The sequence below is a fragment of the Cotesia glomerata genome, linkage group LG2 (assembly GCF_020080835.1).
Source record: "Cotesia glomerata isolate CgM1 linkage group LG2, MPM_Cglom_v2.3, whole genome shotgun sequence".
NCBI lineage: Eukaryota > Metazoa > Arthropoda > Insecta > Hymenoptera > Braconidae > Cotesia > Cotesia glomerata.
The window spans coordinates 130,381-157,307 of record NC_058159.1 but is presented as its reverse complement, the minus strand read 5'-3'; the positions used below and the strand labels follow the sequence as shown (position 1 = coordinate 157,307).

General features: G+C 28.5%; 6 protein-coding genes across 10 annotated transcripts; 4 read left to right on the top strand and 2 right to left on the bottom strand.

The window, feature by feature from the left end:
- Positions 1-488: 488 nt before the first annotated feature.
- On the bottom strand, positions 489-2,672 carry LOC123259849. The gene is made up of 2 exons (XM_044720599.1): positions 1,084-2,672; positions 489-966 (listed from the first exon to the last, which is right to left on the bottom strand). Exons 1-2 carry the CDS (start codon positions 1,144-1,146, stop codon positions 553-555), a joined length of 477 nt encoding a protein of 158 aa, XP_044576534.1. The 5' UTR covers positions 1,147-2,672; the 3' UTR covers positions 489-552.
- A 1,244-nt stretch (positions 2,673-3,916) lies between these two features.
- LOC123259840 (myosin-G heavy chain) lies at positions 3,917-9,118 on the top strand. The gene is made up of 8 exons (XM_044720588.1): positions 3,917-4,529; positions 7,232-7,291; positions 7,364-7,455; positions 7,565-7,660; positions 7,957-8,082; positions 8,168-8,260; positions 8,539-8,618; positions 8,717-9,118. Exons 1-8 carry the CDS (start codon positions 3,964-3,966, stop codon positions 8,990-8,992), a joined length of 1,389 nt encoding a protein of 462 aa, XP_044576523.1. The 5' UTR covers positions 3,917-3,963; the 3' UTR covers positions 8,993-9,118.
- On the bottom strand, positions 9,091-13,436 carry LOC123259851 (protein LLP homolog). Of its 2 annotated transcripts, none has more exons than XM_044720603.1 (3): positions 13,306-13,436; positions 9,529-9,695; positions 9,091-9,450 (listed from the first exon to the last, which is right to left on the bottom strand). In XM_044720603.1, exons 2-3 carry the CDS (start codon positions 9,686-9,688, stop codon positions 9,167-9,169), a joined length of 444 nt encoding a protein of 147 aa, XP_044576538.1. In that variant the 5' UTR covers positions 9,689-9,695; positions 13,306-13,436; the 3' UTR covers positions 9,091-9,166. The 2 variants fall into 2 exon arrangements, with proteins under 2 accessions (XP_044576538.1, XP_044576537.1); XM_044720602.1 differs by lacking the exon at positions 13,306-13,436 and adding an exon at positions 9,845-9,982.
- LOC123259834 (HAUS augmin-like complex subunit 3) lies at positions 10,196-14,034 on the top strand. Of its 3 annotated transcripts, XM_044720575.1 has the most exons (11): positions 10,205-10,304; positions 10,361-10,398; positions 10,461-10,676; positions 10,746-10,967; positions 11,074-11,260; positions 11,337-11,560; positions 11,624-11,755; positions 11,820-12,156; positions 12,223-12,455; positions 12,535-12,703; positions 12,772-14,034. In XM_044720575.1, exons 3-11 carry the CDS (start codon positions 10,480-10,482, stop codon positions 12,922-12,924), a joined length of 1,854 nt encoding a protein of 617 aa, XP_044576510.1. In that variant the 5' UTR covers positions 10,205-10,304; positions 10,361-10,398; positions 10,461-10,479; the 3' UTR covers positions 12,925-14,034. The 3 variants fall into 3 exon arrangements, with proteins under 3 accessions (XP_044576509.1, XP_044576511.1, XP_044576510.1); XM_044720574.1 differs by lacking the exon at positions 10,361-10,398 and having other exon boundaries at positions 10,196-10,304; XM_044720576.1 differs by lacking the exon at positions 10,361-10,398 and having other exon boundaries at positions 10,204-10,304; positions 10,445-10,676.
- Positions 14,035-14,342: 308 nt separating this feature from the next.
- Positions 14,343-17,850, top strand: LOC123259848. Its single transcript, XM_044720597.1, has 2 exons — positions 14,343-14,758; positions 14,937-17,850. Exon 2 carries the CDS (start codon positions 15,141-15,143, stop codon positions 15,630-15,632), a length of 492 nt encoding a protein of 163 aa, XP_044576532.1. The 5' UTR covers positions 14,343-14,758; positions 14,937-15,140; the 3' UTR covers positions 15,633-17,850.
- A 531-nt stretch (positions 17,851-18,381) lies between these two features.
- Positions 18,382-25,657, top strand: LOC123259836 (xaa-Pro dipeptidase). 2 transcript variants are annotated; one of them, XM_044720579.1, is made up of 11 exons: positions 18,382-18,406; positions 18,525-18,557; positions 19,555-19,639; positions 21,604-21,802; positions 22,288-22,527; positions 23,372-23,433; positions 23,509-23,553; positions 24,317-24,586; positions 24,662-25,106; positions 25,195-25,346; positions 25,440-25,657. In XM_044720579.1, the coding sequence occupies exons 1-11, from the start codon at positions 18,397-18,399 to the stop codon at positions 25,513-25,515; spliced, it is 1,617 nt and encodes a 538-aa protein (XP_044576514.1). In that variant the 5' UTR covers positions 18,382-18,396; the 3' UTR covers positions 25,516-25,657. The 2 variants fall into 2 exon arrangements, with proteins under 2 accessions (XP_044576514.1, XP_044576515.1); XM_044720580.1 differs by lacking the exons at positions 18,382-18,406; positions 18,525-18,557; positions 19,555-19,639 and adding an exon at positions 20,612-20,630.
- The last annotated feature ends 1,270 nt before the right edge of the window (positions 25,658-26,927 follow it).

Sequence of the window (26,927 nt, the reverse complement as noted above, 5' to 3'; positions counted from 1 at the left end):
GAGTAGAGGGTATTACTCGTCCAGGAGAAAGAAGAGAAGGAGAAGGATGACATGACAAAACACTGAAATAACAATAATAATAATAATATATTAAGAGAAAACGGCGCCAGGCTTCCTCAACATGTTAGTTATCAAGAACGTCTTTGTTTTTAGTCCCTACTGGTAGTTTACCAAAGACCAAACTTGCTAGCTGCTAAGTAGTTCAACAATAACAATAACAACAACAACAACAACAACCAGCAGTCAGTACATCCAGAAAACAGAGTCAGGATAAATTGAATTACTCTGAAGGCCTCAGACTAAGATTCTTCTCAGACTAAATAATGAAAACTAGGTTGAGGACAGACTCTAACTCACTGTCTAATAAATTTACTATTTACAACTCACTTCGACATTTTCTTCTTCTTTTTCTTTTTTTTCAATCATTTTTTTCATTATTCCATTTTCTGAAAGGAAAATTCAATCTCAGAATCAAATAAATAAATCCATTCTAAATGATCAAGGATTTATAAAATAAATTTTATTATCTATTTTATAAAAATGACAATTATTTTAATGGGGTACGTAGGTTCCGTAGACTCGACCACTTCTGGTGACTCTGTACTGAATTTTATGTGAAATTTTATTAACGTTGGCGCAAGGAGTTAAGTGAGGCCCGTCTCCAGTTCCCAGTCGCTTTACTTTTGTCCTGATACCCGTCACTGATACCACTGGCAGCTTTGGATGCAAAATTAAGCTCTGTCGATCAGGGACAACTCCAGCTATTTCTCGTCTCTTTCCACGGTTGATTGAACGAACCCGTGAGGGAGCGTGACTACCAATAATACGTAGCGGTGACACGACACCACGTATAGCTCGAAAAATCGGACGTCTACATGTCCAAAAAAATGCAGCAGTTGTCAACCAAGTCAACCAGACACTACCCTTGGGACTTGGCGTTGGTTCTCGTGCCCAGAGAAATAACATCTACAATCATTTTAATCTCTATTACTTCTACTACTACTACTACTACTACTACTACTGTTATTACTCAATTATTATTATTTCTTTTTTTTTTTTTTTTTTTTATCGTTTTAATATTACCTTATTAATCCACTCTCTGGCACGGCGATTGTAACTAACAGGTCGCTCAACACCTCGAAACATAGAATGGCCGTTTATTTAAGTACAATTATTATTCCACTATTTATTTAAAATCAACCAACTAATATTTATCAATAACTAAAAATTTAAACAGCTGGCTCTTGATTTATTTTATCATTTTAATCCAACATTCAGGGATCGACTTTGAGTAAAATTATTCAATTTAAATAATAAATTTAATGTTTATTGTTAATTTAAATAATTATTTGGTTGTTTTTGAATTTACGGTGGGGTCCTACGCCCACTTATTACGCCGAATATTTAACTGGCTGATAAAAAATATCCAAATAATTAAATAATTAAGTAGCAAACGCGATTTAATTTTGACAACTGTCTGACGTTGCTCGATATCAGTCAGTCATTTTTTTTTTTTTTTTTTTTTAATTATTATTATTAAAGCACGATAGCTTTTTACCAAAGTAGTGTTTGTCATTAAAGATAACAAATAGACATGTATGTATTCTATAGATAGAGCACTAACCAACCGAGCAACTAACAATAAGTAAGAAGTTGAAAGGGTTGGTTTGTCAGTGAATAGAAAACAAAGTTTAGCCATCAGCCATCGGCCATCAACCACATCAGACATCAGCGACGCATATCGGTATTATTCCCGGGGCTTATAGTGTAACTAGGTCAGAACCTGGATACGTGACCCGTAAGAGCTTTCGTTCTGCTTTTCTTTTCTATCTTTTCCATCTCTTTATCTTGCTTTTTTTTTCTCTCGACTTGTGACGCCTACTACACTATACTCGGTGGCTCAACATTAGAGCACAACCCTCTTCAAAGTGATCAAGATATAAGAAATTAAGCTTTCGCTCCACTTTTTCTTTTTTTTTTTTTTTTTCTCGACTTTACTTCTCGAGCAGACTGTTTTACCGTTTCATTTATTATTCAGTAGGCTTTAAACTTTTTTTTTTTTTCTCTATTTTTCATTTTTATTACCGCAATTATGGGTATATTATTGAAAATGAACGCGTGTAAATATTTATTGTTTATGGTTATTCTGGGTAAGGAAGTAAAAAGGTATAAATTGAAACACCAGCCAAGATCTGGAGATTATATTAGCTCATGTGGTAGATAATATGATCGCGTGTGAAGGCATTTATCTTTTAAAGAGAATTCAAAGTTTGGCATGAATCCTGAATCTCTGACCTTGACATTAAACCAACTAAAGATGTGTAGCGCATTGCAGAGATAAAAATTAAAATTTAAGAATGCGATAATAATACAATAATTTCCTTATTTTTTAAATTAATACTCGACTTTCTCTACTCACATCGTAATACTATTTACTAAAAATAATACAAAGGTGAATAGTAATTTAAAATATGAAAGAAATTGTTGGTAAGTTTAGTGATTTGTATGTGAAATTGTTTAGCAATTTAGAGAGAACGTGATTGACCTGTGACCCAGAGTAACACACGATAAATCCAGTCACCGCTTAAGATATTATCTAATGTAAGACAGAGACAGATAATACCAATCTAAAATTCCTTATAGTATATACAGTCTCTACTTTCGAGTATATATTAAATATTAAATATTATATATTATATAAAGAGATAAAATATATAATATAATTCAAGTACCGTGTCTATACCGAGTATTATAATAATAATAATAATAATAATAATCGATAGACCTTACTCTGATGAGTATCAGGAATATAATTTAAAAGATTTATTGTTGACAACGCGACGAGCCCTTGGGTTTTAATTTAAATTTGTAAAAGGAATATTTCAATTACCGATCACGATAATAATAAATTCCTGTTAATAAGTTTATGTCAGCTAATTTCCGTCAGATTTAAAACCTGATAAATGCGTGTAAAATATTCATGAGGATTAACAAGTACAACACCTTATTGGTATCAATCTCAATTCTTGACAAGACAAAAGTTATAAATTATAAAGATATATACAGTGGTGTTGTTTAAAAGTTTATAATCTTGGTGGATAAGTTAACTTGACGAGAAATAAAAACAAAAATCACCAGGAACAATAACAGCAATAACAGCAATGCTTCAGCTTTAGCTTGGGTGCATTGTCCTGTTGAGTCAGAGTATCAACGGCAGCAACCTTATCCACCATCCAACATCCAATGTATATGCAGCGGTAGACCAGAGAGCTGTTCAAGGATGTATCACCGTATCTGTATCACAATAATAAGTATCCATTCAAGTGTTGATTTTAAATGGATACAAATAATCATCTACCGGTATAAAAAAAATCATCACTATACCTCTTGTTTAGACATTTATTTTTTTATATATATATATATATTTTTTTTTTTTTTTTTTTTTGTTTAGGCTTAACGGACCAAAGACCAAAGACCAACGACCAAGGAAAGGTAAAGGGACCGAGAGTCTTTCACTGAAAAATCCAACTCTAAACCGACACCAAGAGGCCAATATATCGAATAACAGAATAAGAAAAGACTCAAGAAGAAGAAGAAGAAGAAGAAGACGAAGAAAAGGAGAAGGAAAAAGAACCATAGGAGAATTAATGCAGGAGAGTAAAAGAGGATTGCTATGGTGGGGACGTATAACCAACAACCAACAACTCAAGCACGTGGAGAGTAAAGTCTTGGTGTATCTCTCGTGGTCTCTTGTTGTCTCTCAGTAGTCTTTCCACTGGTTTAAAATTTTTTTATATCTCATTCAACTTAAATATCGACAGCAAGCTGTCAAACTGTTTTTATCTATTTTATTATAAAAAAAATTAAGTGACGATGAATCTGATATTTTAGATAATCTTTAATAGAATAGAATAGAAATAGATATTTTGTTAAAAAGTAAATAAAATAAAAAAGTATTAGAAGATGATAAATAATAATAGTGTTGGGATGACTGGTGTAAGTTTGTTGATCTTAGTGGAAGTGATCAGCTACCTAGGTACAAATGCAGCTGGCCTTGAGTTTCCGTTTAATCAGAACTATAATTCCCATGATGATGATGATGATAATAATAATAATAATAATAATAGTAATAATAATACTCGAGGGAGCGAAACCGGGAGCTTTGACCACGACTGGATGAATTTACATCGACACCAGACTAGATCCAACTATCACAGGCATCAGCATAATTCAACAGCTAAACTGGCACCCAGTCATAATCATCATCAGCATAATGCCTCGATTGATCGAAACAGTCCATCATCATCATCGGTGTATCATTTACGTGAATATGATAATAATATTAATAATAATAATAATAATAATGGTAAAACGGTGGTATCTGGATCAGAAAAGTTTACTGCAGTTGCCGTAGCCGAGTATTCTGGTACCAGGGCCGTAGCTTACGCCGGATATAACAATAACAATCAGGATCAATATGCACTCCACACAACTACTCCGGTTCCTTCCTACACCAGACATCATTCTGGGTAAGTTGACAACGATAAATCCACCTAAATTTAAATTATATCAAATCAAGTTGCTATCCAGTCGTACTAAAATCTAAAATTAATTTATAAATATATATTTAATGTATGTATTTTTAAAATTTAATAGATTCTCCGTAGAGCAATTAGGCGGTTGTTAAGTCTGGCGGTAAATTTTCAGTAGTTTCTATTTGCATGTGGTTAGTCTGGAGATATGTTTTGCTTCACATAAGAATAAACAAAAGGGGAGAAAAGTAATAACTGGAGCAGCTGCACTCATTTTTATATTCTGCATTATATATAAAGTATAAAGTATAAAATACACATACCGCATACCGCCATACCAACCAGTCATAAACGCCAGTTTAACAACCAACCCAATAATTTATAGCTTTGCTAATAATTAAAAATAAAATTCCCTTTTTATTCTACAATATTATTATATAGTTGTATTACAGTCAATCTTAATAAACAATCAAAAAGGTTTATTGATTATTTATTCTAGAGCTCTTTTATTCATTTCCAAAAGTTTATTAATTTACCTTCCTATCTATCTGGCAGATCTAATTCAGAAAACTAATAATTCAAAGATCTAACAGGCGATTAGTGATTACTTTGTTTACGCATTAATGTCTTTGTTTATTCAAATTAGCTAATCTATGATTAGCCGACTGATAAAAAAAAAAAAAAAAAAAAAAAAAAAAAAAAGCCAGTGAGTAAACGAATAAATGAGTAAGACAACAATTAACAAGTATATCAACTTGAGAAGGTTACTATATATTTTTAAAATCCCTTTTCCTTGGTTGTTGCTTTGTCGGTACAACTTGTTGCGGTAAAACGAGTTCTCTCTTTTCCATATTAGTCACACAAACAATGTGATACTAAGCGCCGATACAACGATACAACGATACAACGATACAACCATTATTTCAAGGTTATTTTGAGATCATCAAGGAAACTCTACTCTTTGATTTCCTAGCTAGAACCTTCTGTGTCATTTAGTCTCCAATAAAATAATATTAAACTACAGCTCCAAGATGTAAGACAAATTATTGGGTACAATCTGAAATAACTGTTTGAAATATGTAATTGGATAAATTGTCGTGTTCGATGGATCAAAAATAAATCTATAATTTAGTTGTAATTTGATAATACTTTGACTACTGATATAAGAAAAATCCTGTAGACAGATATTACAGGGATTACGAGGAATCTAAAAAAATATTGATAAATGCTGCAAAAACATTGAAGATTTTACTCAATCTATTGAATTTAATATGTAGTTATCCGTGTGAACGAACTTAACAACGCGTGTATTTATATTATTACAAGTAACATGAGGATGAAAATAAGTAACTCTCAGTGTTTCTGAAATTAGCACTGGAGTCTCTGTGTAATGCAAGAAAGAGGATCTTTAAATCCCGATTGTATTTTATGCATCAGCCAAAGTGTTTATAAGATATTTATAAATGCATATCCGTACCATAAAATAAAATAATAAATCAACTATACTAACTAGTATTTAATATTTTCGGAGAATTTAATTAATTTTAATTAATTAATTAGTTTAAGTGGAATATTTTTCACGAGTACCAGTACCGGAGTTTTAAATAAAGCGGTTGTTATCTGTCTGGTGTCAGTAGAGTCGACGGATAAAAAGAAAAAAAAAGAAAGCGTGCCGAGTATCTTATTACTCGTTTGATATGTTTGATATGTTTGATATGTTGGATACACTCGTCGCCGTATAGTTGGATACTTGGATAATAATATTTATAGGGTTTTCTTTGGATATGGATATAGATATACATAATATTAAGACTTGTAGTTCGGTTGGTGTATGTAATGGCTCAACGAACACTGTCAGATCAATTTTATTTTTTGTATAAACGTCAATAAAATGAAATAAAATAAGGTGTCATACAGTCTACTAAATTATATCAGAGTTTTAAAATCGATGATAGTCTTTTGATATTATCTTTTAGTTATTGCTCAATATATTTACAGTATATTCTTATATAAATTTTATTATCATCATCTATCGGTGAGAAATAACTATTTTAAAAATACTATTAGTACATTGAAAATTATTATGAAACTTATTTATAGAGACAGATATTAAAATCCGGTGGTATCGATTTCATTTCCTCATAAAAAAAAAAAAAAATCTCTACGACTTAAGAAGATATATATTGATGTGTGTAATCGTCTAAGAGGTTTCAAAAGACTCAGAAAATTTACTAGTTAGCCTCATCCCTGATGTCATTAACGTAATAACAACTTTAATACCTTGGGATCCTAAAAAAATATCTAAGGTCACTCGGGATACCAGAAGGATAACAAATGATGGATAACAGAGACCAGAGAGACCTGCAAAAAAGACTCACGGGATTACTCAGATTTCAACACTTTTTTTTTTACATACCTAAAAAACTTTTTTACCCCAAAAATTTTCCCTCAAATATTTATTCTTATTCAATTGATCCAATAAAATTTTTTTAATTATAACAATATTGATATATAACACTCTTAAAGTAGACTGAAGTATTGAATTTTAATAGCCCATTTGTTATACCCCCGAGTTTTATTAAATAATTGATTTATGATTGTAAAAAAATATTAAATGTTTTTTTAAATCATCGAATGATAAAATAAATAACATTTGATACAATCAATATGACTTGCTAAAATAGTTGTTATTTATTCAGGCGACGAGTATGCACGAGGACTCCAAGTGTCAATCATCACTACTCTAGTCGACAAATAAGGTAAACATAGACATGTGTTTTTTTTTTTTTTTTTAAGCTCAAAGTCTAAAAGATAATAATGACAAATTACAGATTTATTTACACTCAAGTATCAGCAGCGTCGAGTTTTATTTGCTGTCCTGGATGGTCGCAAGTCACACGAACAAGCTACGGATGTAATAGACGTGAGTATATCAGTTACTGCGGTTAAAACCAATTACAATATGCCTAATCACTCTATATTGGTAAACTAATGGAATATGAATATGATTAATATATGATATTGTGTCACAGCCACCTGCGTCGCACCATGTCACAACGGAGGAGTCTGTGGTCCTCACGGTAAATGTAACTGCCCCAAAGGCTTCGCCGGCAGTCAATGTCAATTAGGTAATAACTTATTTTTATTAATTAACTACACTTTTTACTTTAATTTAATCATCTTTTAAGAAAAAAATTTAGATCAAACAAGTTAAATAGTTACTTATATCATCATCATTTAAGAGGTTCTGCAAATAGATTTTAGTGCTCACGAGTATGTCAATAGTTTTTAGTTTACTTAAAGGCTTATGTTGCGCTAGCAAAAGGTCACTTCTCTATCTCTATAAATATTATTATTATTATTATTATTATTATATCAACGAGTTGATAAAACACAAAGGTTATTTATTATTTTATAATTACAGATATTGATGAATGTATGACTGAAAAACCTTGCGCACAAATTTGTAAAAATTTACCTGGTAGTTACGAGTGTCATTGCCGGTACGGCTTTCAGTTGCAACCAGATGGACAATCTTGCAAAAAAAATGGTCCTTTTTTTTTTTGTTAATATTAAAATTAAAAATAATTAACGTACATTTATTTATTATTAATTAAAATATTTTTATTAAACAGACAGCGATGGTACAGCATTCGAAGCACGAGATTTAGAAAATGACTACGGTATTGTTACAAGCACCCGGAGACCAATTACACCAAGTCCACGTGGTATGAATAAATTATATTAACTTTTCAACTAAAAAATATTACATTCATCTTCAGTATCTTTACTCTCACGACTAACCAGATGAAGTAGCCCTCATTTTAGTTTAAGTTATTTTACTCACTGTAGAAGTAAAAATAAAAATAAAATACAAGAAAGAAAACATATAAAGATCGTGAATTGAGACACGAAACTATACAAAAACTATACAATAATAAACTCTCGTATTTCTTTCTTCATCTTTTTTCTAATTTTTTTATTTTTTTATTTTCTACTGTCACAGACACGGAGAACGAGGTGAATGATGGTGATGCCAGTCGGGATTACGAAGTTATTCTCAAGAGACTTACCAAGTTAGAAAAGGTAAATAAAGTTAATAAAAAAAATAAGTAAGTAATAAAAGAGATAATTTGATATTTGGAGAAATAAAAAAAAAAAAAAAAAAAAAAAAAAAATTTTAGCAATTTTCCAGAGGAAAACGAAGAGAAAGCGAGGCCGCGGAGCTTAATGGCCGAGTTAATCAAGCAGTCGAGGGCGTTGCGGAGTTAAGACTGGCCACCAAAAATGTTTTACACTTTTTACGCGAAACTTTTGAACCCGTGAGACAGCAAGTTTACGAAATGAAAAACAAATTCGAGCTGGAGCGACGGAGAATTGATTATATTGTGCAACGTTTTACTCAAATTGACCATCAATTAAATCAACATAAAAATCAACGTAATGATATTAATGGATAATTATAATTTTATTGCTTATTATTTATCAAGTTAATTATTATTTTAATAATAAAATATAAAATAATATAATGTAAAAATATAATGTAACACGTAGAGACGATATACAACTGCCAAGTTTTAATTTTAGATACAATATAATTTTATTTCTTATTACCATTAATCGGTGTTGAGTATTTAATTATTTTGAGAGTTACCTTTCTTCTTCACCATCTTTTTTTGTCTCTTAGTAAGTCTTTTGCTTGATTTTGAGGTAGCTGGAAGATTTTTTCCCCTACCTTTCTTATGTTTGGCAATCTTACGACTGCTCATCCAAATTGGATACTGTCCATATTGATCTTTCATTGTTTTCTTATTGTAAACACGTTTACCGTCTTGATCCATTTGCTCGACATGATTTTCGGTATCATTCTTATCAGCTTTCTTCTCATTTTCAGCTTTAATTGTCTTGGCATCAACAACTGTACAAAAATTTTCACAATTAAATTACATACATCATTTAATTTTTTTTTTTTTTTAAGTATCAAAGTAATATTTACCTGTGGCTATTTCGGATATTTCATTCATTTCAACCTCTTGTTGACCATTTTCATCGATACCAAGAGTTTTTTTTAATGTAGCCAGTTCCTTTGCACCATAACGTTCACGTTTCACTGCTCTACACTTTCGTCGCCATTTACTTCTTAATGACTTGGCCATTATATATCTATAAATTTAAAATTTTATTTTAATTAAACACACTTGAAATATCTATTGACAGTACATCGCAATTAACCTAGTTAATACAATTTTATTTAATTTTAATATTAAATAAATATGACGACATATAAAAAAAATAATTTCAATATAAATTACCTTTAGTATTTCCTAGTTTTACTAATATATTTAATTCGTTTATCAACGAACTTTTACAGTTGATTTATTAAAAAACACGTGTTACTTTAAAAAGTATTTCCAATAGAGGATAATTTGGAGTCTTGATAAATATATATAATTTACGGAGATAAGTATATCAATTAAATTTTTATTTATATATACCTCTAGTGGAAATAAAAGTAAGCTTCTTTGAAACCGAACGAGCTTCAGCGCCTCTAACGGATAAGAAAGGCGCGAAAATTAACAAATTAAAGATTTTTTATTTGTGTGTTTTAGCTGTTAGAGGCGCTGACTTGTTATTCCGAAATTAAAAAATTCATAACAACTATTTAACAGCACTTGCCGACTTGCCGAGTATAAAGAAAAAGAATTCGTAAATTTTTGCCAAACATAAAGTTGTAATTATTTTGGCATGTAATAATACTGATTAAAATCTAAAGTAAGCTAATTTTTTTAAATTCCTATTTACCCGTAATAATCCATCTATTTTTACAGTATTTAAAAAACTAAAATAAAAAATCATACGGTAATAGGTTAGTTTTAATATTATTCAATTAAAAAAAAAACATTTTATTATAGATTGGTTAATTTTTAGCAATTAGAATATATAAAAGATGAATCCAGCGAAAGAAAATATCAGTGGAAAAGTATTATCTGATAAAATTGGTCAATTATTATCAGATCAACAATTAAAAATATCTGTTGATCAGTTTCAAGAATTGTGTAATCAACCAAGTGTTCAACCCTTCTTAAAGTGGTTTTGTCAACATGTGTCACAAGATAATATTTTATCAAAAAAAGAAATTCAGATGTAAGTTTTATCACTAAAACTTTATTCTGTCAGAAAGTTACTAGTAAGTTTTGATATATTTATTTTTAGGAGCAAAAGTCTAAAGAAGAATAACAAATGGTTAACTGGAGATAAATTGGATATAGCGTTAGCAACTGCTTTGAAAGATCACCCAGAACTCGAATCTAAAGTCGAGGAAAATGTTAATAACTATGAAGCAGAACTTTACAAAGCTTGCGAAGCTGAAAAAGAAGCTTACACCGAAGATCTTAAATATCAAACTTCTCTCAATAATTCGTTGAAAAGATTCAAGTAATTTTATTATTATTATTATTATTATTATTATTATTATATTAACTTTGCTGATGCTTTTATTTTTAATAGTTTTAATTTATTAAATTGATGATTGTTTTTCCAGAGAACTGGAGCTCAAACAAGATGAGGAGTTAGAAAGAGAGAAAATAAAACTAGAAAATCTTGAAATTGAAAATCTTAAAGTATACAATGATTGTCTTTTAATTACTGAGGAATATGATCTTGCTCTAAAAGATTTGGATATTTTTTTAAAACAGACATTGAATGCTTATCGTGATGTTACAAAAAAGGTATCATTAATATAAATTAAAATAATTTAATGATTTTTACTCTACAATTTACTAATTTACTATAATATTTTTTTAGAGATCGCGAATTATTTGTTGGAATCAAGTTCCGTTAGATATATATGTAAAACAAATAGACACTTATAATAAGTACCTTGAATCTTACATCGAAAAAAATAGTTCAATTTTTAAAAAATATTTTCCCGATAATTTTTTACCTGTAAACGATGAAACGGAGAGTAGTAATGAAGAAACTAATATCGGCTCATTTATGGACACAGAATTAAAGTCATCCGAAATAAGGTAAATAATATTTTTTATTATAAAATTATAAATTAATAATCTTATTTAATTATTATTGAACAGGTTGACAAATGCGTTGTCAAAAAAAATTGACTGCGAAGTTAATAGATATACAGGAGAAGCAGCAATAAAGCGTGCCATTGAAATATACAACGATGGTGATATCGATCTTCCAAAAACCCATTCACAATTAATGTATGTTTATTCAATCATTTGATTACTCTTTATTATTATTTATAATTTATGTCTGTATTTTTAGGTCTGAAACGGTAGATTTGACAGCTAAAAGGGATAGTTTATTGCAAAATAATTTAGTTTTAGAGCAAGAATTAAAAAATTGTATTGTCACATATAGCCAATTATCTGTTTCTCAGGTACTAGTTGATATGCAAGAGTTTCGATTACAACAAAAAAAAAATGAATTAAAGCAATTACAAGATATATTGTACATTGCACGAGATATGGGTCATGCTCATTCAGATTTACTCTCAATGTTAATGCAATCTCAGCTGAGAAAATTAACAAATCTTAGAAAAATAATTCCTGAAGCTCAACGTTATCTAAGGACAATTTATCAACAATCCTCCAAGAGACACGTAAGCTATTATTTATTATTAACAAAAATAATAATGTCTATTAAAAAATATTTTTTTTTTTTTTAGCAACATTTACAACATCTTCAAGCACAGTACAATATAGTTGACAAATCTTCGTCTTGTGAAGAAAATATTTATAAAAAACTCTTTTCACAATTAGTATCAGGGGATAAAAATTCAAAAGATTCATTTGAATCATCTGTAAAACAATACAATGGTATCATTGCTGAGAATATAAGTTTGAAAGAAGACTTATTGGAAAATAGCTATAATAATCAACTACAATATCTAAAGACTCTGTAATTATTTTTTATTTAAAATTTATTTACTATCATAAATTATATATAACAGTAATATTTAAATAAATATTTATTACAGAGAAAAACAAGTGATGATAATGTACGATAATGAATTAAACAGTGGTCAAACGAAGAGTTTTAAATTAATGTCTAATGAATTGACTGCTCAATTTGAACATGTCATTGAATCCATTGAAAAAAATCAAAATGATTTTAGTCGAATGAGGAAAAAATTTAAAAACTTTTTGGTAATTATTTATTTTTTATTAATATGATAAAAATAAGCGCAAATATTATTACAAAATTTACTTTTTAGGAAAAAATAACTCAAAATTTTTCCGACCACGAAAAAGAAATACTTTGGCAGAAATTTTTAGCCGATCCAGAAGGTCTAAAACGTCGATACGATGAAATTCAGAATGAATTAAATCGTGCTCATTTTGGGAATTCAGCTCTTAGTGAACAATAACCAAATAAATAAGTTGTTTTTCTATCAAAAAATATTCATTCATATACTCTTGTTAATAATATAATATTTTTTTATACTTTTTTAATAAATGAGTATTTAATTCAGCTATAATTACGTAAATCAATTATGTAAAAATATAAATATATATATATACATATGTAGATAGTAAAACAATCAGGGTAGAAGGCATAATTAGTAATAATAGCGAGAGAAAAAAAAAGTAAAACATTTTTAGTTTAAAATAGAAGTTATATTACGCATACTGATGCGCTAAAAAATATACCAATAGGGTTTAATGACGACACATAATACAATTATATTTATTGCTAATTGTAGACAGTACTTGCGTATACGGATGAATCAAAGAATACATACACTTACCGAAGAATGACGTAGTGGCATGCTTGGCCATGCTCGAGAGTAACCTTGATCCAAACATCCAGATTTTATTCCCCACTCATCTTCCTTTCTACCATACACATGTAATATTCCACCACCACCACCACCACCACCCATTGTCAATATCCAGTATTATACTATATACGCTGTACTATCTATACTCTATTCATTGTATACAAACTTACAAATATATACACACATACATACTAGTGTTATTATTTTTGTTGTTGTTGTTGTTGTTGTTGAGTGTCGAGAGCAGTCGAGAGCGTCCAAACTAAAAAAAAGTGACTCATTCGACCGACACCAACGCGCCGTTTATCGTTCATCGACATTATTTATCAAGAAAATCATTAATTTTATAAATAAATAAATATATTTACATATTTAATTAATTTATTTATTTAATAATATTAACTATTGATTGAATAATTGAAATCAGTATTGAGCATGTGTGAATTGTTGGTAAATAGCATTACAATTTAAGTAGAGCTCGTGTGTAAAAGTGTTAAGTGTAAAAGTGTGTGAGTAGGAGGGTATTATCGATTTGCCAGGGGTTCAAGTTAACGGTTTATTTACATGAGCTAATGTTGTACCTCTTTGCGCATGCGCTCCAAGACCAAAACAATAATAACAGAGTGAAAAGGTTCATGGCTGGCAGCAGCAGCAGCAGCAGCAGCAACAACAGCACAGACCCATCAGCCAAACATACGAGCAACCAGAGCAGCAGCACTAGCTAAGCCATTAAGAGCAAGACTCCGGCTGCCTCCATTAATAATATCTACACGTCCTAACATATACATCTACATTTACAGACATTAAATTTACGATAACGCAAGATTGTGAGAATCGTGTAATTAAAAAAATATTAAAAAAAAAAAAAACATATACATTAACAACATTTATTATTGTTATTATTTGTGAGTTAAATAAAGTAAACAGTGTAAGTGTTTATTTTTGTGCGGCAATAACCAGTGAGTGTAACGTGTACATACTTTGTACACATATAATAAACGGAGCCATCTAACAATATATGTTGACTAATGTATTTAATTTTTTTTCCTCATTGTGATTCGACATTTTTATAATACACTATACATACTATATTTAATTAAAGTTAATCAAGTGAAGATTACTATTGTTATTAAACAGATTTGCTGCTTAAGAAAGACAATTGAAGAATTAATTTTCAAACTATATTAATAATATTAATATTATCATCATTACTATTATCGGATGTACGTGTTACTTTCTCCAATTGGTTAGTGTATACTGTATGTCCGTTAATAATATAAACAAGACACAATATCACGCGTTTTCGCCGGGTGAATCACGCGCACACTCAATTCATTACGCATAACTGGATATATGTTTATATAGTAAAAATACGTTATTGACGTGTTAAACCATCAGACCTCAAAAAAATAACAACATTTTGGTAAGTTTTCCTAATTCTAATAAATAAAAAAAACAAAAGTTTACAATTATTATTAATATTAATAATTTAATAATTTAATAATAAATAAAAAAAAAAAAGTATTAAAATATTGTAAATAATAAATTTAGCTTGGTGATGTTTATTTACTTATAAAGTTATTATTATTTTTATTTCCCAGGAAGTCTCGAAGCATCTGCCTGTCGCTCAAGAAGTTAAGCTGACTCGACATAAAAATAACAATAATAATAAAAATAACAGAAGAAAGACGCCGAAAGACATATACCTCGCCGGTTTCTTTGAATTTGGTTATACATATTTTGAAATAGTACAGTCCAGGTATAAAAATATAAAAATTTAGTATATTATAATAACGGATAACAATATGCCGAGTACGGAAGAGAAAACGACGCCTTATTTAATCCAAGTAGTGCCGGAGACTCATTACCGAACACTAGAAATCGATCTTTTGGTATCGCAAATAAAAAAAACATTGCGATTTCCAAATTTAAAGGCAAAATCAAGCGTAAGCTCACACAAACCAAGATCATCACCGTATCTGATTCCATCACGCTTCGAAAGGCAGGCCTATTTTCACAATCAAAACGGTGACAACAGCAAAACCAACGAAGACGATCCTTATGAAAAATTAAGAGAATTAATAAAACAGGGTCGTCTTATAAAAGAAGCGGTTAAGAAACTCCAAATGATGAACTTTGAAAACTTATCCAACAATCCAGAGGGTGAAGATCAAGATCGTCATGACGATGACGACGATGATGAGAATACACACCACCGTACATTCCGGAGAAAAACATTTTACTACGACTCCGAGGATGAGCCCTTGCCGGCAGTGTATGAATCTCTAGATCTATGAGTTTATTATTACCATCAATATTATCAATATATGTTGTTGTAATATGTGTTGTCAGTGTATGCGTGCTATCGAGTATAAACTGATGAATTATATTACTATAATTATCATTATTTAAATAGTATACGAATAAGATAAAGATATAAAAAAAAAAAAAAAAAAATAATAATAATAATAAAAAACAAAAATAAAATTGCTGTGAATAATTGGCGTTATTGAAGTGCGGAAATTGGCTCAGATGAACGATGTGTTATTGACGAAATCGTATTTCTATCGTTTACTCACCAAGTATATTGTATCTCTCACTCTCAGAGTTCCTCTTTAGAGTATTCTTCGAGACCTCCCCCAGTTAGTGTCTCACTCTTTCCTCCTCATATCTACCTACTTGTGCTTTCCGCTCGGTCATATTTGCCATTGTAGTCGCGCTGCCTGGTACCGTGTATCCAACAAACGTACAAATCCACACAATACATATTGTAAAACGCTTACTACATATTACATACTACATACATTGATTTATATTATTATTATCATTATAACAATTTAATATGTATATATATATTTTGAGGCCATACTGAGGAAAAACATACATACATACATACAAGTTAGTCGTCGCAACACAATTAGGCACTCAGAAACTCTTCCTTAAATGGACATGTTTGTAAATATTTGTTTCATATAATTCATTGATAGTATGTAATAAAATTTTTTTTTATTAAAAAAACGTTAAATTTCGTACGGCTCCATTTTACCAATACACATAAAATAGCATCAAACATCTGTAAGATGCTTTGTAAACGCTGCTGGTGTTATGTCCAAGAGACATTCCACCGTATCCGTCATCAGCTCCATTACCCCACACTTAGTTTCCCGTTAGAATATCTAATTTAATTTTATACCAAGTAAGAATAATGTCAACTTACCTAATAGTTATATATTTAAATTTGTTGCTGTTATTGTTGTTAAATTAAATATTAAAAAATTAAAAAAAAAAAAAGTAATATTTTTACGTGGAAAATTATAAAAATAATGACTAGTCTGGAGTGTTGAGTAAGTTATGTAAGGAGTAGATCGATGATACACGTCTCAGCAAACTTGTTCATTCTTGACATCGATACCCGTCCAATATTATTAATGTAGTTCTGAGAATGCCGTATATACATAAATAAGTTTTGTGTTAAAAGACGACTAGACTAACATAAACGCTATTCTATTCTTGTAAATAGTTGGTATGGTATATAGAGTGAACACGTATATAGTATGTCTAGCAGACACACTTGATACCCCCAGGCATCTACATATGACCACGGCACGGAGATTTCCTATCTGAACTCAAGAGTTTGTCAATAATTTAGCGATCAGGAGTGAGAGAGGCTTTCAAAATTTCAAAAAACTATTCAAAAATATATCATTTAAAATAGTTTATAATATTTTGCTGTGCATGTTTTAGTGCATAGACTTATATGTATGTATACCATTTGATGATCAGTTCAAAATACTTTTTGGTGTTATTATATATTAATATTATAATATGCTTGGTTGTTATATACGCTATTCATTTTTAATGGTGGCAGGTATGAAAACACCTGTTGGGGAAAAAAAAAAATAAAATAAAAGAAAGGAGCAGGAAGATAAATATATTGTATTAGATGTATTAAAAAATGTATAAATTGGTTGTAATAACAATGATTTATAAATTGTTAATTTGAATAGCTTAAAAAGATATTGAAATATGTAAACCGACACCTTGAATAGATATTGTTGACACAACTGTTGATATTTATAGCTAATAAATATTCAAAGTTGCGTGAATTGACGTAAAATACGTTTTAAAAGCATCAGCATCGCCTTGATAACATGGTCTAGCGTATATTATTAATTAAAAAGCTAGGTAGAAATATTTTACTTTATTTTAATTGCCAATTTCCAAAATCTCAACATTTGTATTGTTTTTTTTTTCTTTTATATAACGATCAGTTAATTAGTTAGTTAGTTAGTTAGTTAGTAAGCAAACAAATAACGAATGATTTTTGTATGTAATTTTTTTTAATGATGCGAAAATAATGCGTGATCTCTTTTTTTTTTCGTTAAAATCTTACATAAGAAATTTAACGAATAATATCTTGTTGTGATCGTCAAACGTATATTCTCGTTTGACATTTGTAATAATAGATGATGATGATGATGATGAAAAAAAAATATTCCAAGTTTCAAAAGTCAAGTATCAATTGTTTTATTTATTTATGTTTTATCACTATACCACCTCTCTAATTCATTATTTTATCAGCAATTATATCTTGTCGCAATCGAAGAAACATTTGTATTAGAGAATTTACAGTCATATATCTATGTACATATATATTTAATTGAGAAGTTTATTCCAAAGTATAATGAATTTTTGTTATTGCGTCAGTAAACCTGATTTTTCGAATTATCATAACGTATGCAACTGGTAAATGCATTTTAGTTTAATCAAATACATTAAATAAACCTCTACTGGCGTAGCTTCTCATTCTCAGCATTGTCCCTTTAATCAAGATTACGAAAATATTCAACTCATGGAATTTATTTGTTATTTACTTGATGTTGTGGCTCAACACTTGAAAAAAAAAAACAAAAAAAAATATACCTAGTTAATTAATTAAAAAAAAAAAAATGATATTTACTTATTGAATAAAAATAAAAAGTATTATTGTAGGTTTTATCTTGTATCCACTTGTGCTTACGCCCTTGGTTCGAAAGTATTCAACAAAGAACAAGGGATAGGATGATAGGATATACAGTCAACGCTCTTTGTATTTGACTCGCCCGTACAGGACCATTCTCTGTATTTGACTCGTCCTTGTCCATAAGAGCTGTGTAAAATCGTCAAATACAGAGAGCGTCGACTGTAATACATATCGTTTAATTTACAACACCGTCGCTCAGGTACTTTTTATCTTTGTTGAATTCCTCAGAGCTCACTATACTAATTTACAAAATATTTATTTTATTTATCTTTCATTTTAATATTATTTTCAATTTTTCTGAATGAAACTTAACTGTATAACAACTTATATATACTCTTTATCGATTTATTATTAAATATTCATTAGATTTATGATTTATGTTTAAGTAGATAGATATTCATGTCGCCGGTTTAAATATTATGACTCTTAATAGTACATTATGTCCAGACATACATACATAACATAAAAATTGATTACATCGGCCTGGGTTGGCTCTCTGTTACATTGTTTGAACAGCTAGTAAACAAACCAACGGTCAAATTGACCTTCTTAAAGACTATATATGTACATATAAATATATGTAGATTATAAACATAAAAATCCGTTAAATTTTCTCTAAGATAAATAATAATAATATCATTATTATTTATTTTAATTATCAATCATAGATAATACTATCTAGTTATTAATATTAAAGATCAATGGCCTTTCAAAATGTCAATAAAATTATTTAAATATATTGAAATTAACAAAAATCTGATAAAAATATTTTTTATTATTATAAATTATAGAAATTTTTAAAAATTACAAGTGAGAGTTTTTTAAAAATAAATTTATTTGTTATAAAAGTCTAAATCGTTATTAGATGTCTGCTGATTTCAGTATAATAAATTATTATTAATAAATTTTTTTCTTCAACACTTGTATCTTTAACATTTATCAACTAAATTTGGGTGTTGTTAAAAGAAAAAAAAATTTATCACCTCAGATAAATGTAATCAGCTCTTTAAAAAATAATATTGGCATTTGCCCTCTTCACTTGTACTAAGTACATTGTTTATCTAAGTTTTAATTGGAGTAAAGACTGATATTATTTATAAATTATAACAAGTGTAGTTTCTGAAACGGTTCTCTCACATATTATCTGTGTGTTGGTATACAAAAACATACATATATATCATATATATGTCTGACAGCTAGTTGCACTATATATACTGGCGCAAGAGAATTGACTCAATACAAGTTTACTTTCAAGATGGCTACCAGCATGTCCACCAACAAGTAAGTATTATATTTATTTACGTGATATATTTAAGTGTCGATGCCCTCGTAAATGTAGGCTTCGGCAACCTAGACAATCTCGTACTTATATTTTCAAACTGACGTCAATTGTGGATTAATTTTTCCCAACAGGCTACATTTTTTTTTTTTAATCTTTTTATTATATTATATATACACACATTGACACTTTAGTAAAACATTTCACTTTTCAAAGTACGTGTCATCATCAAATATCAAGTTACATTTCTTTAATAATTAATTTACCTGAATATGAATAAATGTTTATTATTTTTGAGTAATATTATTTATTAATTGTTTATTTTTAGATTTCAATGATAAATAAATAACATTTTTATAAATTAACGTCGTCTGGTTTCGCTAACTTCGCTAACTTATATTTTTAAGGTTATAAAAGAGTATATACACAACAACATTTATGTATTCATGTATATATAACATGAGTAAACTCATGCGCTGTTATTTATTTACTCTGGGTTACTCTCTGGACTTGTCAAAATTTTAAATCATCATTTAAATTATCATAGCTATTATATATGGTATCGCATGGATTCGAATAATAACGACACACTAAATTTTAAATATTTTAAATACAATGTCTGAATTTATTATATCGTTATTAAAAATTTGAATAATAATTATATTTAAACAAATTAAAAAAAAATCAATTCAATTACGCAATGTCACATAATTAAATTTATTGTCAATAGTATAATGATGAGACTTGTGTATTACGGATGATAATTTATTAAATAATATTTTCTCCTGTTTTTTATTTTTATTTATTTATTTTTCAATATTAACCGTAAATATATTATTAGACGTCTAGTAAATAATGTATAAAATAAAACAGCGAGCCCGTTTATTATAATACTCGAGTAAGCGTGCAATGACACTGTTACATACTTTAAATATAACCCGAATACACCTGTCTTACTGTATCTAAGTGCTTCCGTTTTATTCTAAAACACTTGTAAGTATGTACACTCGATCTCGATCTCTACTCGTTAATTTTTATATTTACTTTCTGTTTTAAATTATTATTAAATTTTAATATTTACTACAAGTACTGACAAAATAAAAATAAAAATAAAAATTATTACAATACTTTACGTAACTTTTATTTGTAAATAACAAAGAGAGAGGAGAGAGTGATCTTTGTAACGTTTGAAGAATTAATGAAAAGATAAATTAGTATGTCAGTCGATAGGAATAAAAGAAAATAACAATAACTAGCTATACAACCTCCAATTAGTATAAATTTATATGAATTAAAGGTTCAATCAAAAGGTATTTAAGTTGTTTTATCTTGCCGTCACCTTACATCATTGTTATTGTTATCGTTTATTTTAAAATAAAACTTGTTATGAAACTTTTTATAATTAAATTTTATTAAATCAGGCATTAATAATTATCTTCAAGGTAATCGCATTTCTCTAGATAATTTTTCTTTTGTTTACATTAAGATTATTATATAATTAATAGTATTATATTTATTTATTTATTTATTTTTTTAATAATACACAAATGCAGTTTAATACATTGTATACAATTTATAATTTTGTCATTGAAGTTTTATTATTATACGCGCTACTTGTCTTCCGGTTATTTTATTTTTATAAATACATTTACCACGGTATCTATAAATAATTAATAAAAAGTAATAAATGTTTCTTTTTATATTCGAGTTAATAACATCGTAAATAAAAGTATTATACTTAATGAGAAGAAATTTAATTTCAACAAAATTGCATTTTTTTACAACCACAGAAATAATAACAACAACAATAATAATAATAATAATAATAATAATAATAATAATAAAGAGTGTGAGAGGATTGCACAATGTGTCACCATACTATAATTACGCAACCATTATTGTTTTATTAAAAATACAAACATTAATTTAATTGTTTGATAGTATTTATGTGTTATTATTGTTATAGAAATAAAGAAAAATGTTTGTTTACGAGAGGCGAGCATACAATGACTGTACCAAAGAGTCTCTTTTACGGGAACAGAACACGTCTTGCTCAGCGTTTAAGAGGGAAGGCAGGAGTACCAGGTGAAGGTGGTTTTGTTTTGCTGCAGGGTGGCGATGAGGTCCCTTTCAATGACACTGATATTAACTACGAATTTCGGCAGGTGTGCATTTTCACCTGTTTTATAATTTTTATACTCTGTTTTTATTTGATTATTTTAAACGGCACGATTTATAAAATAAATTTTTTGTTACTTTAATGATGATAATAATTATAAATCTTTATACAAGTTGACGGCCAGGAAGATAAAGAGAAGAAAAAAAATGATAGACAGTGATTGCATAAGTCTGTCTCAAACAAAATCAGCTCCGTACTTCCGGCGAGTAACAACATACTCGTCGTCGGCATTGCTGACGCTTCTTCGTCTTCTTTATTTTTTTTTTTTCTTTTTTTTTTTCATCTTATATTATTCAGCTCTGTAGTTTGTGTATAAACAACCGTAGACCGCTTTGATTGTATACAGGAAGTTAATAAAGAAAAGTTCATTGACCTTATGATTGATTGCCGACAGAAAAAAAGATTAGAAAAGACATTTTAAATAATTTATTGAATATGTAAATTTTTAACTATTTTAAAATTTATTTACAGGAATCATTTTTTCAATGGGCTTTTGGTGTTGAAGAACCTGGTTGTTTTGGAGCATTAGAAATAACAACTGGCAAATCGATAATATTTTTTCCACGACTACCAGCTGAGTATGAAATTTGGAGTGGTAAACTCACTACGTTAGAAGAATTCAAAGAGCGGTATGGTGTAGATGAAACGTATTATGTTGACGAAATAGCCCAGGTGTTTGATAAAAAAAATGCCAAGCTTATTCTAACTTTGGTAAGTTATTGTATTGTATTTTTTTTTTTTTTTTTTATAAAACATACATTTATTTATTTTAGTAATGATAGTAGAGTAGTTGTTTTTTTTTTTTTAAATAATACAGCAATTCCATTTGATTGGAAAAAAAAAGAAAACTTTTAAATAAATTTCTCAAGTAAAGACACTTGATGTCGTATTGATGTTGAATCTAGGTCACTAAAGAACAGCCTGTCTGAGTGAATTTGCTATAATCTATCGGTAGGTCACCGTTAACAACACCTTATTTCGTATGACCTCGATGATTATTACATCATTTATTTTAGTAGTGATAAATAATAAATAATAATAAAAAAGCAAATCATATATTTTTTATTTTTATATATATATATATTTCAAGCAGTAAGTACTTTGTACTGGGTTTTGTTTTGTTTTGGCTAAATAAATTAACAATTTGATCATCATCATCATCATATTGTAAAAAATAAATGGCTATTTGTATTCAATGGATTTATACGAAAAATATATTATGGCAGACAGATACAAATGAGAAAGACCTCTAATATTGCATCAGTTAATATAATAATGAACTTCGAAACAACATTCAACCGACTAAAATAGAAATCAATGACATTTGTACATGTATAGTCTGTAAATTATTTTTTAATATAGGTATTAATATTTCTACCGTCTGTTTTTAGAATAGACCTTTTGTACAATATTTATGTCTATAAGAGAGATATATTTTGAGCTTACTCGTGACAGCTTAATTTTATTTAAAAATTTTTTTTTATTTTCGTTTAATATATTATTAATGATGTAGATATTACTTGGCAAGGTTTAATAATTTTTTTTTGGCTTTCAGTTTGGCCAAAATAGTGACAGTGGACTCTACTCCAAACAAGTAAACTTCGATGGTATTGAAAAGTGAGTTTTAATAATTTATATTCATTACATCATCTTATTTTTATATCACCAATTAATGTTTTGCTTTATTTTTAGATTCAAAGTTGACAATAATATTTTGTATCCTGAGATATGTGAGTGGTAAGTTATTTACATATTTTTATTCTCAATTAAAAATTATAACTTTGTTTAAATACATATTATATTGAATTACTATTTAATTTTATTGAGACAGTTGAAATAATTTATCATTCAACTAAAATAGATCTATACTAAATTTTATTTCAAAATAAATTCATCGCGTCACAGATTATTTAATTTTCGTAGAAAAATATTAAATTATTCATTTCGGAAAGATGACTGAACAAAGAAACTGATAAACAATATTAAAATTAAATGGTATATATTATTTAAACTATGGTTTAAAATAAATTGTGAAAAACCTGTTCAACTGATATAAATATATATATATATATATTCAAGAATAATATATTGGTCAGTTATCGACACTTGATTTGTTGTACGTCATAGTTGCAAGTAATATATACATCCGTCTTCAATGACCTTGTTTATTTTCCCTGTGGACCTTAGTCTGAAAAAAAAAAAAAAAAAAAAAAAAAAAAAAAAAAAAAAAAAAATAAAAAACTTTTTATCATTACTTATCTATCCGCAATGACATTATCGAGGTTTAATTTTTTTTAATTAGTCCACAAAGTGTCACCAAGCTAAAAAGAAAAAAAAAAAAACGAGTTGGAATTTACTATGATGATTTATATATGTATACGTACTGATGTTTATTTAATCAATTAAATATTTTTAAAGAAACAGTTTTTATTTAAATTTAACTAATGTAATAATTTATAAAAATATTATGATTAATATTTGTTTTTATTTGTATATACAGCCGAGTAATAAAATCTGATGAGGAAATAGAAGTAATGCGGTATGTTACCAAGATAAGCTCTGACGCTCACAAAATGGTTATGCGAGCAGTACGTCCAGGTTACACTGAATATCAGGGTGAATCAATTTTCAAACACTACATTTACTCAGTCGGTGGATGTAGGCACATTTCATATACATGTATTTGTGGTTCTGGACATAATGCTTCTATTTTACACTACGGACATGCTGCTGCACCCAATGATAGAACAATAAAAGATGGTGATATTTGGTAAGTAATATAATAATTAAATAAAATCAAGTACTTGATTTATTTATTTATTTATATATTTATATATTTTTGTAGTCTTTTTGATATGGGAGGAAATTACTGTGGTTACGCTGCTGATATAACGTGTAGTTTTCCAGCTAATGGGAAATTTACAGTTAATCAAAAATTTATTTATAATGCCGTGTTGGGTGCCCGCAATGCGGTGATTGAAGCTACTAAACCCGGTGTCAGTTGGATGGATATGCATTTACTGGCAAACAAGGTAATGCTTCAGCATTTGAAACAAGGAAATCTGTTAGTGGGTGAAGTAAGTGACATGATTAACGCTGGATTAAATGAAATTTTTCAACCACACGGTCTTGGTCATTTACTGGGATTGGATGTTCATGACGTTGGTGGTTATTTACCTGACTGCCCCAAAAGATCCGAAAACCCAGGAGTAAGAAAATTGAGAACTGCCAGAAAATTACTTCCGGGTATGGTGTTAACAATAGAACCTGGCTGTTATTTTATCGATTCTGTAAGTTAACATTACTATACTACTAATAATTAATAACTCAATCACAGTTATAAATTAAATCAATTTTATTTATTGACTCTTACAATAGCTTCTTGATGCTGCCCTGGCGAATCCTGACCAAAGTAAATTTATTAATGCCGATAAATTGAAATTATTCCGTGGCTTTGGTGGTGTCAGAATTGAAGATGATGTATTAATTACTGAAACTGGAGTTGAAAATTTAACTTTTGTTCCTCGGACGTTAGTATTTTTTATTATTTCATTAATTTTAAATCAATTATTTCAAATCCTTTTGTCCATTTTTATTGAATCATTTAATTTTTTATATTACAGAGTAGAAGAGATAGAAGAGTGGATGGCTCATGGCAGAGAAAATTTATTGCTACCTCAAGAACTGCTAAAACCTTAAACTAATTTAAATAACTGCTAGCAATATAAAATATTTTTTTTTATCCACCAAGATTAACAATCTATTTTTTATATAAAATGTTGTAAGTAGTTGATAAAATATGATGCAATTATTAAGATATTAAATGCAATTTAACAAATGACTAAGCTTTATATAAGTGACTTTAACTAGCCTATCAAGTGGGTTGTTGTTAGGGAGTCCTTAAGGACTGAAATCATTGACGTCATTATGTGACGTTTTCCCCTCGATCATGACGTATGATTGAACAAGCTAAGGGAACTCACGTTATACAATATTTAATATCATAGTCAGTCACAGTTGAATGTGAGTGCTTGATCGTGGATTACAACTTTTATAAATATATCGTTTACGGCTTATATAAAATTTAAAAATTTATGTACTCATACATAAATATATATATATGTTTTTTTTTTTTCGATTATCCGTTTTATCAATATACATTAAAATAAATTACATTTTGACAATTTTATAAAGATAAAAAAAAAAAAAAAACACCAAATGTTATAGTGATATATAAAATATAATAATTAATGATTTACGGAAATTTCGATGTAAAAGTTGATAAGTACTTGTAATGTTGCTAAAAAAAAACGAAAGAAATGAATTTTAAGAAGGTGCAATAAAATAATAAAATGAAATTGATGTGTCAAGTGAAATCAACAGTAGGTAATAACAGACGTATATTCTCGATAACGACATACGTATTGTACTTACATATATAAATTTACCATTAATATAAACATGTATAAATTAAAGTATACATCAGTTGATGACGATTAAGATTATTTTTCGCGCCTGAAATTAACTCGAAACAAGTCGCGCAGAGAGGTGTGTACAACTAAATACTAAACGTAACATATATACATATGTATATATAATAACGTGATATTATATACATAGCCGCGACACCAAGAGTCACATGCAGTCGTGCTGTTGTAGAGGAGTGGTGCTGACTACTCGGACTACTCGTAAGTCAGCTCCGCGTGCGCGAATAATCGGTGATGTGTGTCGTTGTCGTGTGTCCGTCTCAATGCCACAAGACCAATACCATCGTATCTATATACAATAATATACAATACAAATTCTACAGTTGTTATATAGATAAAATAAACTCAACCAAGTATATTTACTATTATTATAAACTATTAGTTATTGTTACAAACAATCGTCTATTAATTTAATTTATCATCAACAATTGTTTTAAATATTTTTTTTTTTTTTTTTTTTAATAATAATTACAACAACAACAACAACAACAGATGACAATTTACGTAGAAAAAATATTTATTGATAATTATAAAAATCAAGGTAAATATCAAAAATTTTAATCGTGATAAAATTTATAATTAAAATTTTATTTATTTTTAAAATGTCAATTACCAAAGTGTATT

Coding starts and splice junctions, on each gene's coding strand:
- LOC123259851 (XM_044720603.1), bottom strand. CDS start 9,688: ATGGCCAAGTCATTAAGAAGTAAATGGCGACGAAAGTGTAGAGCAGTG. Junction 9,451..9,528: donor AATATCCGAAATAGCCACAG/GTAAATATTACT, acceptor ATTTTTGTACAG/TTGTTGATGCCAAGACAATT.
- LOC123259849 (XM_044720599.1), bottom strand. CDS start 1,146: ATGTTTCGAGGTGTTGAGCGACCTGTTAGTTACAATCGCCGTGCCAGA. Junction 967..1,083: donor CCAGAGAGTGGATTAATAAG/GTAATATTAAAA, acceptor AAATGATTGTAG/ATGTTATTTCTCTGGGCACG.
- LOC123259834 (XM_044720574.1), top strand. CDS start 10,480: ATGAATCCAGCGAAAGAAAATATCAGTGGAAAAGTATTATCTGATAAA. Junction 11,561..11,623: donor TTAAAGTCATCCGAAATAAG/GTAAATAATATT, acceptor ATTATTGAACAG/GTTGACAAATGCGTTGTCAA. Junction 12,456..12,534: donor CTACAATATCTAAAGACTCT/GTAATTATTTTT, acceptor TATTTATTACAG/AGAAAAACAAGTGATGATAA.
- LOC123259836 (XM_044720579.1), top strand. Junction 24,587..24,661: donor ATAAAAGATGGTGATATTTG/GTAAGTAATATA, acceptor ATATTTTTGTAG/TCTTTTTGATATGGGAGGAA. Junction 25,107..25,194: donor GCTGTTATTTTATCGATTCT/GTAAGTTAACAT, acceptor CTCTTACAATAG/CTTCTTGATGCTGCCCTGGC.
- LOC123259848 (XM_044720597.1), top strand. CDS start 15,141: ATGCCGAGTACGGAAGAGAAAACGACGCCTTATTTAATCCAAGTAGTG.
- LOC123259840 (XM_044720588.1), top strand. CDS start 3,964: ATGATAAATAATAATAGTGTTGGGATGACTGGTGTAAGTTTGTTGATC. Junction 7,661..7,956: donor CGGCAGTCAATGTCAATTAG/GTAATAACTTAT, acceptor TTATAATTACAG/ATATTGATGAATGTATGACT. Junction 8,619..8,716: donor GACTTACCAAGTTAGAAAAG/GTAAATAAAGTT, acceptor AAAAAATTTTAG/CAATTTTCCAGAGGAAAACG.